Here is a 12,550-nt window from a genome sequence, read left to right on the forward strand (position 1 = left end):
AAACGGTCTATTTCTGTTTTAAATTTATTTAATGATGTAGCTTCCACAGCTTCCTGGGGCAGCAAATTCCACAGACCTACCACCCTCTGAGTGAAGAATTTTCTCCTCATCTCAGTTTTGAAAGAGCAGCCCCTTATTCTAAGATTATGCCCCCTAGTTCTAGTTTCACCCATCCTTGGGAACATCCTTACCGCATCCACCCGATCAAGCCCCTTCACAATCTTATATGTTTCAATAGCAGAAAATATTTCCTTAGATCATAGATAATAATTCTGTCTTACGGTTTCAACCAAAGCTGTGCTCTTGCATTTTGAGAAATCATCGAAATCTGGGGGCTGGAGAGTGGAGTTGAGGTTGAAGATCAGCCATGATCTTATTGAATGGCAGAGCAGGCTCGAGGGGCCGTATGGCCGACTCCTGCTCCTATTTCTAATGTTCTTATCTCCAGATTGGATGACTGCCCTGTTGTCCATTCCCACCCATCCAGTATCCTCCAGTTTCTTTCATTGAGATACTTAGGTGGAGAGCCATGGCTCAGTGCAGAATACAACATAGGAAGGGCACTGGTGTCAGGAGAGATTCTTCAGCCTCCCAAACTAATAATTTGGGATACATTTGCCCAGAAATTGCTCAGAGCAGCCAACCAACAGTGCTCGCCGCTCCATAGATTTATACTAACCCACTAACTTACCACGGCTTTACTGCGGGAACTTCCTCGAACAGGAAGCGGAGAAGAGCCCAGCGTTAGCTCCAGCGAAGCTCGGACCCATGGGAGAAGTGAGAGGATCGATCTCGCCCCTCGAACAATCAGATTGCAGCATTTTTGACAAACTGTGTAGAGTTTCTGCAGGCTGTAACGTCAAATCCAGGAAGTTAAATGTACAACACTAAACAGTTATAGACAGTGAAAAAAAGAGGGGACGAAATAATCGAATTAAATAAAAGAGACAGCGGAAAAAGTTAAAAAAAAGTTTTTTTATTTTTTAATTTAAACATTTTTTTTAATGACCAAAAATTATTAAAATAAAGAGTAATGACATTCCACATTTTTAAAAGTTAATTTTTAGTTGTTTCGCAGTCATTAGGACTGTTAAAATTTAGTTTAGACCTGGTATTTCTAAGTGTACCTGTTCTGCGGCAATATTAGTTACTTTCCAGCTGGGCAGGTAAGCAAGTTGACGTTGGTCCCTTGATTCCACTGATTCCCTTTAATTTGAAGCTGACATATCACCGGTGAGCCAGGAGGACCAAGTTCCAGATTTCCGCGTTTCACTGCGCCTGTGCGAATGCCGGAACTTGCTCCTCGATTTCACCAGTAACAATGGTGAGCGTTGTTGAGCTCACCATTCTTTACTAAGCAGTTTCTGGGTCAATATATTAGTAATTTGATAAATGACGTGTGGTAAATGTAGCATGCTCGAGAGGAACAGGTTACTTTGGAACTGTGGTTCCCAATGTTCTCCACCATTGAGGTTTTCCTCATGTCATGTCTGGGTCATAGACGAACTGATAAAAAAGAACAAAAGAACTTAGAATCATAGAATCATAGAATGGTTACAGCACAGAAGGACGCCATTCAGCCCATCGAGCCCATGCCGCCTCTTTGTAAGTGCAATCCAGTTAGTCCCATTCCCCCTCTCTTTTGCCATAGCCCTGCAAATTTTTTCCCTTCAAGTATTTATCCAATTCCTTTTTGAAAGTTACTATTGAATCTGCTTCCACCACCCTTTCAGGCAGCACATTCCAGATCATAACTACTCGCTGTATAAAAACGTTTTTCCTCATGTCGCCTTTGGTTCTTTTGCCAATCACCTTAAATCTGTGTCCTCTAGTTCTCGACCCTTCCACCTATGGGAACAGTTTCTCTTTATTTACTCTATCTAAACCTGTCATGATTTTGAACAATTCTATCAAATTTCCCCTTAACCTTCTCCAATCTATCCAGGTAACTGAAATCCCTCATCCTTGCATTTATATAGCGCCTTTCATGACTTCAGGACATCCCAAAGTGTTTTACAGCTAATTAAGTACTTTTGAAGTGCAACCACTGTTGTAATGTGGGAAAAACCCTGGAGAAAGAAAAGGCCCATCCCCCACCTTCTCAGGGCAACTAGGGATGGACAATAAAGATTGATTGCTTTGATTAGTGAACAACTCCATTATCATTGTATCATGCAATTACCAGGATGGGGGAGGGCGAACTAGATGAACCTTGGTCTTTTTTTTGTGCAGCAATTCCTATAATTATAGAAGGAGTTGGACAAAAGATGTAAGTGGGCAGAACAATGGTAGATAAAAGTTAATGCAGGCAAAGATAAAGTGCATAAGGTTCCCACCCCTCCGCTGCACTACAGGCAGATTTACACAGAATCGCACCGCTAGAGGTGCAACTTTTCAGGCTCACTTGGGACTATTTCCACTGGAGCAGAGGAGCTTAGGAGAAATGTCTAGTTATAACCATGTCTAGGCAAAATTCTTCTGTGCTGTAACCTTTCTGTGATTCTATGATTCTAAGTTATTTTGTTCTTTTTTATTACTTAGTCTATGACTCAGACATAACACGAGGAAATAAGATAAAGACAGTAGTGAGAAAGGATCTTAGCTCAGAAAATCAGGAGGCAGAATCAGTATGGATGGTGTTAAGAAATAACAAGGGGCAGAAAACACTGATGGGAGTAGTTTACAGGCCCCCTAACAGTAGTTATAGTGTTGGACAGAGTATAAATTGGAGGAACATGTAACAAGGGTAATGCAATAATCATGGGAGATTTAATCTTCACATAGACTGGGCAAACCAAATTGGCAAAAGTAGTTTAGAGGATGAGTTCATGGAATGTATCAGAGATGGTTTTCTGGAACAATATATTGAGGAACTGACCAGGGAACAGGCTATTTTAGATCTAGTATTGTGTAATGAGACAGGATTAATTAGTGATCTTATAATAAAGGATCCTCTGGGGAAGAGTGATCATAATATGATAGAATTTCATATTGGGTTTGAGAACGATGTAGTTAAGTCCAAAACTAGGGTCTTAAATTTAAACAAGGCCAATTATTTAGGTATGAGGTGCAAGTTGGCTAAGGTAGATTAGGAAATTAGATTTAAAAATATGACGGTAGATAAACAATGGTGAACATTTAAAGAAATAATTCATAATTCCCAACAAATATACATACCCTTGAGGAATTAAAAACGCCACAGGAAAGATGATCCAACCGTGGCTAACTGGAGAAGTTAAGGATAGTATTAGATTAAAAGAAGAGGCTTACAATGTTGCCAAAAAGAGTAGTAAGTCTGAAGATTGGGAGGGTTTTAGAGATCAGCAAAGGATAACCAAGAAATTGATAAAGAGGGAGAAAATTGAATATAAGAGTAAATTAGCAAGAAATATAAAAACGGACTGTATAAAAAGGAAGAGATTAGCGAAAGTAATCATGGGTCCCTTAGAGGCAGAGACAGGAGAAATTATAATGGGGAATAAGGAAATGGCAGAGACGTTAAACAAATATTTTGTATCTGACTTCACAGTAGAAGACACAAAAAACATATCAGAAATAGTGGGGAACCAAGGGTCTAATGAGAGGGAGGATCTTAAAGTAATTAAGATTAGTAAAGAAAAAATATTAGAAAAATTAATGGGACTAAAAGCTGACAAATCCCCTGGACCTGAAGGCCTTCATCCTAGGGTTTTAAGAGGTGGCTGCAGGGATAATGGATGTATTGGTTTTGATCTTCCAGAATTCCCTAGATTCTAGAATGGTCCGAGCAGATTGGAAGATAGCAAATGTAATACCTCTATTCAAGAAAGGAGGGAGAGAGAAAACAGGGAACTAAAGGTCAGTTAGCCTGATATCAAAAGTAGGGAAAATGCTAGAATCTATTAATAAGGACGTAGTAAAGGGGCACTTAGAAAATCATAATATGATTAGACAAAGTCAATACGGTTTTATGAAAGGAAAATCGCGTTTGACAAACTTATTAGAGTTTTTTGAGGGTGTAACTAGCAGGGTAGATAAGAGGCGACCAGTGGATGTAGTATATTTGGATTTTCAAAAGGCATTTGATAAGGTGCCACACAAGAGGTTGTTACACAATATCAGGGCTCATGGGATTGGGGGTAATATATTAACATGGATTGTGGATTGGTTAATGGACAGAAAACAGAGAGTAGGAATAAATGGGTCATTTTCAGGTTGGCAGGCTGTAACTAGTGGGGTGCCGCAGGGATCTATGCTTGGACCTTAGCTATTTACAATCTATATTAATTACTTAGATGAAGGGACTGAGTGTAATGTATCCAAGTTTGCTGACGATACAAAGCTAGGTAGGAAAGTAAGCTGTGAGGAGAACACAAAGAGTTTGCAAAGTGAGTGGGCAAGAAGGTGGCAGATGGAATATAATTTGGGGAAATGTGAAATTATTCACTTTGGTAGGAAAAATAGAAAAACAGAATATTTTTTAAATGTTAAATGTTTACTATTAAATGTTGGTATTCAGAGGGATTTGGGTATCCTTGTCCATGCAACACAGAAAGTTAACATGCAGGTACAGCAAGCAATTAGGAAGGAAAATGGTATGTTGGCCTTTATTGCTAAGGGGTTGGAGTACAAGAGTAAGGAAGTCTTGCTACAATTGTACAGGGCTTTGGTGAGACACACCTGGAATTCTGTGTACAGTTTTGGTCTCCTTATCTAAGGAATGATATACTTCCCTTAGAGACAGTGCAACAAAGGTTCACTAGATTGATTCCTGGGATGAGAGGGTTGTCCTGTGAGGAAAGATTGAGTAGAATGGGCCTATACTCTCTGGAGATTAGAAGAATGAGAGGTGATCTCATTGAAACATACAAGGTTCTGAGAGGGTTGACAGGGTAGATGCTGAGAGGCTATTTCGCCTGGCTGGAGTGTAGTCTCAAGATAAGGGGTCGGACATTTAGCACTGAGATGCGGGGGGAATTTTCTTCACTCAGAGGGTCATGAATCTTTGGAATTCTCTACCCCAGAGGGCTGGGGATGCTGAGTCGGTGAGTATATTCAAGGCTGAGATCGATAGATTTTTGGGCTCTAGGGGATTCAAGGGATGTGGGGATCGGGCGGGAGGTGGTGTTGAGGTCGAAGAACAGCCATGATCTGATTGAATGGCGGAGCAGGCTTGAGAGGCCGTATGGCCTACTCTTGCTCCTATTTCTTATGTTCTTATAATGACAATTGTAAATTGATAGTCCATCGTCATTGAACCCCCAAACAATGAAAATAGTCAATCTATTCTCAGTCTATCTAAAATCTTCATAAGTAAAAAAAAAATCTCTGTTAATTCTCTTCTTAACTTTTCCGATATGCGATAGTGGTGGGCAAGGTCCCTCACTGCAAGTGCGGAGAGGGAAATGTATCCCCTTTGCATAATCAGCAGTGTTAACCCAATCCATTTATCCCTACGTTATTTTACGTTTCCTCTCTCCAGGTTTGATCTGGAGAAACCTTGCCGTGACTCGGAGTAACAGGCTTTTGAGGATTTTGTAGGTGAAGAAAATGGTCAGCATTGTAATGGCTAACGCAAAGGCACAGACGTCCAGTAAATAAAGCTGATAGGCGGGCATTCGGTAAGAACGAGGTTTTAAGTGGTCCCCATTTCCGACATTCAGAATTGATTCAATCCACCTGCTGGTGAGTTCAGCTGCAGTAAATGGTTGAAATCTCAGCTGTTTGCTTGCTCTGAGTGCACTCTGCCTGAACCTGTAAAGACAAGATTTTACAACAGCATTTTAGAGGAAGCAAAAACTAGACCAGATTATCTTCTATCAGACTTTAGCAGTTCATTGCGGAATCATTGTTAGCGTATTCCAGGGATAATGGGGGTAGAAATTGGGCCGCCCGTTAATCAGGTGAGAAATGAACATCTTGGGTGCAGGGGAATGAATTTCAGGCAGTGGTGTCCCACGCCCAATCTTCCCTGGAGTTCCGCCGACAGCCAAATTGTTCCATTGCATATTTAATTTGGCATCAGCAAAACATACTGGTGCATAATAGGAGAAACTAGCATTCTTATGGTTGCTTCATTGCTTTCTGTTTCCCTTCTCGTGTTTGATCAGGTTTCTTCTAAAACTCACTTTCACAGCCACATCTCTTTCCTCAGCAACTGTCTCCGGCTCCAACTTATTCCACGTGGTTTCCAATTTAAATTCCACCCTTCATGTTTCGGATCCACCCGTGATTACAGGTATCTCCATGATATTCAGCGTTCCTCGAACCACTGCTCTCACAGCTTCCTGAGATCCTCGCTCCACGCAATACGCCACCACATGCACTCCCTCGACCTCTCTCTCCAGCAGCACCGACTCACTCTACTTCAGAGTTGTCCTGTTCCGCAGTTCCATTTCATCCTTCGCCTCGTCCGGCGCTTTAACAAAAAAACTTTTTTTCTTCCTTTCAGGTGTCAAGGACCGCCAGCTTCAACAACTCTTAGATACTAACGCCCCTCTTGATCCTTCTTCTCCTTCACTTTCCTCTGACCCCATCCCTCCCTCCAATCTCACCCTTTGTCATGTTTTCACTATCCCCTCTGACCTTCCCGTCTCCGACCCCAAACGATCAGTCCTCAGCTCAATTTCTCCACTCCCCTCACTCACTCTAACCTCCCTCCCTCTGAACTTGCAGCACTCCATTCTCTCAGGTCCAACCCTGACATTGTCATTAAACCTGCTGACAAGGGCGACGCTGTTGTTGTTTGGCGAACAGACCTCGACCTTGCGGAGGCTGAACGCCAACTCTCCGACACCTCCTCCTACCTCCCCCTGGACCATGACTCCACCGCCGAACATCAAGCCATGGTTTCCCAGACCGTCACTGACCTCATCTCCTTTGGAGATATCCCCCCCGTGGCCTCCAGCCTCATAGTCGCCCAACCCCGCACAGCCCGCTTCTACCTCCTTCCCAAGATCCACAAACAGGCCTGCCCCAGAAGACCCATCGTTTCAGCCTGTTCTTGCCCCACGGAACTTATTTGTTCCTATCTCAACTCCCCTTGTCCAGTCTCTTCCGTCCTATATCCACGACTCCTCCGATACCCTCCTCCACTTTAGCAGTTTCCAGTTCCTGGCCCTAACCGTCTCCCTTTCACCATGAACGTCCAGTCCCTCTACACCTCCATCCCCCACCAGGACGGCCTGCGGACCCTCTGCTTCTTCCTTGAACGGAGGCCCAACCAGTTGCCATCCACAATCACCCTCCTCCGCCTGGCTGAACTTGTTCTTACGTTGAACATCTTCTCCTTTGACTCCACTCACTTCCTCCAAATAAAAGGTGTCATTATGTGAACCCGTATGGGTCCCAGCAATGCCTGCCTTTTTGCGGGATACGTAGAACATTCCTTGTTCCAGTCCTACTCAGGTCCCCTCCCTCACCTCTTTTTCCGGTGCATTGATGACTGTATCAGTGCCATTTCCTGCTCTCACCCGAACTGCAAAATTTCATCAACTTTGCTTCCAATTTCCACCCTTCCCTCGCCTTCACCTGGTCCATCTCCGACTCTTCCCTTCCCTTCCTCAACTTCTCTATCTCCATTTCTGGGGATAGGCTGTCAACCAATATCTATTATAAGCCCACCGACTCCCACAGCTACCTTGATTACACTTCCTACCACCCCGCTTCCTGTAAGGACTCTATTCCCTTCTCCCATTTTCTCCGTCTCCGTTGCATCTGTTCTGACAATGTCACCTTCCACACCAGTGCTTCCAATATGTCTTGCTTTATCCTTAACCAACGATTCACCTCCACTTTAGTTGACAGGGCTCTCGACCGTGTTCATCCTATTTCCTACACTTCTGCCCTCACCCCTTCCCCTCCCTCCCAGAACCATGATAGGGTTCCCCTTGTCCTCACCTTCCACCCCACTAGCCTCCACATTCAATGGATCATCCTCCGCCATTTCCGCCACCTCCAGCGTGATCCCACCACCAAACACATCTTCCCCTCCCCTTTCAGCATTCCAAAGGGACCGCTCCCTCCGCGATACCCTGGTCCACTTTTCCATCACCCCCATTACCTGCTCTCCTCCTCAGGGCACCTTTCCGTGTGAGCGCAGGAGATATAACACCTCCTCTCTTCCCACAAACACTCCTTCCAGGTGAAACAGCGATTTACTTGTACTTCTTTCAATTTAGTATACTGTATTCGCTGCTCACAATGCGGCCTCCTCTACATTGGGGAGACCAAACGCAGATTGGGTGATCGTTTTACTGAACACCTCTGTTCAGTCCTCAAGCGTGACCCTGACCTGCCGGTCTCTTGCCATTTTAATTCCCCGCACCACTCCCCCTCTGACCTCTCTGTCCTCGGCCTCTTACACTGTTCCAATGAAGCTCAATGGAAGCTCGAGGAACAGCACCTCATCTTTCATTTAGGCACTTTACAACCTTCAACATTGATTTCAATAACTTCAGATCATAAACACTGCTCCCTTTTTTTCATCAGCGGGTGTTGGTAATGGTTCTGATGTTAACATTTACAGCTCCTCTAGACCCATCTTTTCTTTCTTTACCTGTCCCATTACCACCTTCCTTGCCTTGCATTGCATCCCTTTTGTCATTTAATCACTCCTGCCCTCCATCCTATCACAGACCTTCCCTTTTGTTCTTTCTTCCCCTCCCCTTCCTCCCTCCCCCCCTTTCCCTGGCTCTATACTTACTTAAAAACTGTTTAATCTTCAACTTCTTCCAGTTCTGATGGAGAGTCACGGCCTGAAACGTTAACTCTGTTTCTTTCTCCACAGATGCTGCCTGACTTACTGAGTGTTTCCAGCATTTTCTGTTTTTATTGCATTTTTATGGTTAGTAGCTATGCATAATTGTTGTGCTATCAGCACCAAAATAATCTTAACAACTGCAGACAGGATGATGCTGTTGCAAGCATTTAGAATTCATGTTTGTAAAGAATTGCCACCAAATATTAGGAAGAAAAGAACTTGCATTTATATAGTGCCTTTCTCATCTCGGGATATTCCAAAAATGCTTCACAGTCAATAAAGTCTGGTTTCGTAGGCAAAAACAGCAGCCATATTGCCTGGACGCACAAACAGCAATTAAATTAGTTAATCTGTGTTTGGTGATGTTGGTTGAAAGACGAATGTGGGCCAGGACACTGGAAAAGCTCCCTATTCTAATTTGAATAGTGCCATGGGATCTTTTACAGGCAAATGGTTTAATGGCTCATCTGAAAAATAGCACCTCCAACCATGTGGCACTCCGTCAGTACTGCAATGAAATGTCAGCCTGGATTATGTGCTTGAGTCTCTGGTTTGAACCCACAACATCCTGACTCAGAGTATAAGCATGCTACCAACTGAGCCAAGTGGGTAATTACTGAACCTAGATCAGTCTTGAACATGCATTAAGAAATCATAGTTACACAAAAAGTATGGAAGTTGTAATCCGACTAACTGGTACTTTTGTCAACATAAAAAAAAAATTAACGAGGAGAATTTTTTTTTACTCGGTGAGTTGCTGCGATCTGGAACACATTGCTTGAAAGGTCGGTGGAAGCAGATTCAATAGTAACTTTCTAAAAGGAATTAGATCTCAACTTAAAAAGGAAAAACCTGCAGGGCTATGGGGAAAGAGCAGGGTATTGGGTCTAACTGGATAGCTCTTTCAAAGAGCTGGCATAAACCCAATGGGCCTAATGGCCTCCTTCTGTGCTATATGATTCTATGATTCTATGTTATCAATAAAAGAAGCTTCTGCAAATCCTCTTCATCATTGAGGTATGAAACGCGCTCTGTGCTAAGTGCTTATATAGGAACACAATACCTGGGAATGGTTACCAGTTGAGTCAGCTTCCTCACTAAGGTCTCTTCTTCAAGCTCGCTCACAGAGATGGAAAGGGCTATTCCTTTGCTCACCAGGCGGATGACGTTATCTGTCTGGTCATAAAAGAATGGTAGCCCCAGCACTGGGACCCCATGGTACACAGCCTGATGCAAACTGTTTATCCCACCATGCGATATAAATGCTCGAGCCTGTGGGTGTCCTACATGTAAATTAACAACTCAATATTATTTGACAAATCATACATCTCATAAATAGAAGGGCAGCTTTATAATTATCTATCACATTTCTTTTTAAAATTCATTCTCGGGATGTGGGCGTCGCTGGCAAGGCCAGCATTTATTGCCCTTCCCTAATTGCCCTTGAGAAGGTGGTGGTGAGCCGCCTTCTTGAACCGCTGCAGTCCGTGTGGTGAAGGTTCTCCCATAATGTTGTCACGTAGGGAGTTCCAGGATTTTGACCCAGCGACGATGAAGGAACGGCCGATATATGTCCAATTTGGGATGGTGTGTGACTAGGAGGGGAACTTGGAGGTGAAGGCGTTCCCATGCGCCTACAGCCCTTGCCCTTCTCCATTTCTCCATTTGCCCATATCATTTAAAGTGAGGATGTAGATTGCTTTCTGAAGGATTATATAGCCTCTCAGCACTGCCTGTGATGGTGCAATGTACAAATACAATTACTTCTTCCACTAAAGGAAATCTTTGAAGTTAGTCTTAGTAAGATGTGTTGGAAAACCATGTTCACCCACAGCACACAAAGAGCCCGAGTAGACTTATTCTAATGGCTGACTCACTGCCCTCTGTGTGAATCTAACCTTTTCTGTTGGTGTCTCAGAGCTAGAAATTGGCGCTAGCTTCTCTAATTTTCCCCTTCAATGGATGACAGTGTTCCTTCCTCCAGTTGATTGAATGGCTACGCATATAAGTGCAGGTGCCTCGGGTGATATGGTGCATGTACCTGCATGGTTGTGAAGAAGGGGAGAATAAAAAGAAATCGTGTAAATGTGGAAAAACTGAAAGGAACATTGAATAAGTTAGAAATTTTTTAAAAGTTGATTATTAGAGCATGGAATACTCTACCACAAGCGGCTATTGAGGCACAGACTGAACATTTCTGCGGGTTTACTCCCCATCTCCCGCCGTGACTTCGGTGGAAGACCGGAAGAACCCCCTGGACAAACAAACATTGTTCTGGGAGTTTTTGCCGATCTTCTGCAGAAGTTTATGGTGAGCGATTGGGAGAACCCCGACAGAAATTCCAGCCATATAACATTGTTTAAAAGGGATTTGGAAAAGCCGTTGAAAAGGAAGAATTTAAAAGGATATGAGGAGAGGGCAGGGAAATGGGACTGGAGTAGACAACTCCATTTGAAGAGCTAGCACGGGCAAGGCACGGTGGGCCAAATGGCCTCCTTCTATGACTGTGAAACACACAGCCAAGGTTATTCAGGATCTGAAAGATAGCCAGGAGTCCTATATCTGCATCAGGTGATGGAGGGTGAAGTCTCCTAAGCGTAAGATTGCTGAGCTCGAGGACCAACTCTCAGGACTCGGTAACTCGGCAGGTGGTGAGCAGATGCATCTGTCCATGATAGTATTGGTAGGAGTGACCATTGCACAGACCTCGTGGAGATGAAGTCCAGTCTTCGCACTGAGGACACCATCCAACATGTGTGGCACTATCACCGTGCTAAATGGGATAGATTCAGAACAGATCTAGCAGCTCAAAACTGGGCATCCATGAGGCGCCGTGGGCCATCAGCAGCAGCAGAATTGTATTCCAGCACAATCTGTAACCTCATGGCCCAGCATATTCCTCACTCTACCATTACCAACAAACCAGGGGATCAACCCTGGTTCAATGAGGAGTGTAGAAGAGCATACCAGGAGCAGCACCAGGCATACCTAAAAATGAGGTGCCAACCTGGTGAAGTTACAACTCAGGACTACATGCATGCTAAACAGCGGAAGCAACATGCTAAAGACAGAGCTAAGCGATTCCACAACCAATGGATCAGATCAAAGCTCTGCAGTCCTGCCACATCCAGTTATGAATGGTGGTGGACAATTAAACAACTAACAGGAGGAGGATCTGTAAACATCCCCATCCTCAATGATGGCGGAGTCCAGCACGTGAGTGCAAAAGACAAGGCTGAAGTGTTTGCAACCATCTTCAGCCAGAAGTGCCGAGTGGATGATCCATCTCAGCCTCCTCCCGATATCCCCACCATCACAGAAGCCAGTCTTCGGCCAATTCGATTCACTCCACGTGATATCAAGAAACGGCTGAGTGCACTGGATACAGCAAAGGCTATGGGCCCCGACAACATCCCAGCTATAGTGCTGAAGACTTGTACTCCAGATCTAGCTGCACCTCTAGCCAAGCTGTTCCAGTACAGCTACAACACTGGCATCTACCCGACAATGTGGAAAATTGCCCAGGTATGTCCTGTCCACAAAAGGCAAGACAAATCCAATCCGGCCAATTACTGCCCCATCAGTCTACTCTCAATCATAAGCAAAGTGATGGAAGGAGTTGTCGACAGTGCTATCAAGCGACACTTACTCACCGATGCTCAATTTGGGTTCTGCCAGGACCACTCGGCCCAGACCTCATTACAGCCTTGGTCCAAATATGGACAAAAGAGCTGAATTCCAGAGGCGAGGTGAGAGTGACTGCCCTTGACATCAAGGCAGCATTTGACCGAGTGTGGCACCAAGGAGCCC

The 12,550-nt window shown here is 44.1% G+C and overlaps 1 protein-coding gene across 2 annotated transcripts in view; it reads right to left on the reverse strand.

The window, feature by feature from the left end:
• Positions 1 to 956: 956 nt before the first annotated feature.
• LOC137319837 (UDP-glucuronosyltransferase 3A1-like) overlaps positions 957 to 12,550 on the reverse strand; it is a 29,965-nt gene continuing 18,371 nt past the window's right edge. Inside the window, exons 6-7 of one of the 2 annotated variants that reach the window (XM_067981783.1) lie at positions 9,804 to 10,023; positions 2,530 to 5,733 (exon numbers count right to left, since the gene is read on the reverse strand). In XM_067981783.1, the coding sequence (XP_067837884.1) occupies positions 5,433 to 5,733; positions 9,804 to 10,023 (521 nt within the window). In that variant the 3' untranslated portion in view covers positions 2,530 to 5,432. Of the gene's footprint in view, positions 1,507 to 2,529; positions 5,734 to 9,803; positions 10,024 to 12,550 lie in introns of those variants that run through there. The other variant, XM_067981824.1, reaches the window with a different exon arrangement.

This window comes from Heptranchias perlo, chromosome 1 (genome assembly GCF_035084215.1).
Source record: "Heptranchias perlo isolate sHepPer1 chromosome 1, sHepPer1.hap1, whole genome shotgun sequence".
In the NCBI taxonomy this organism is placed as follows: domain Eukaryota; kingdom Metazoa; phylum Chordata; class Chondrichthyes; order Hexanchiformes; family Hexanchidae; genus Heptranchias; species Heptranchias perlo.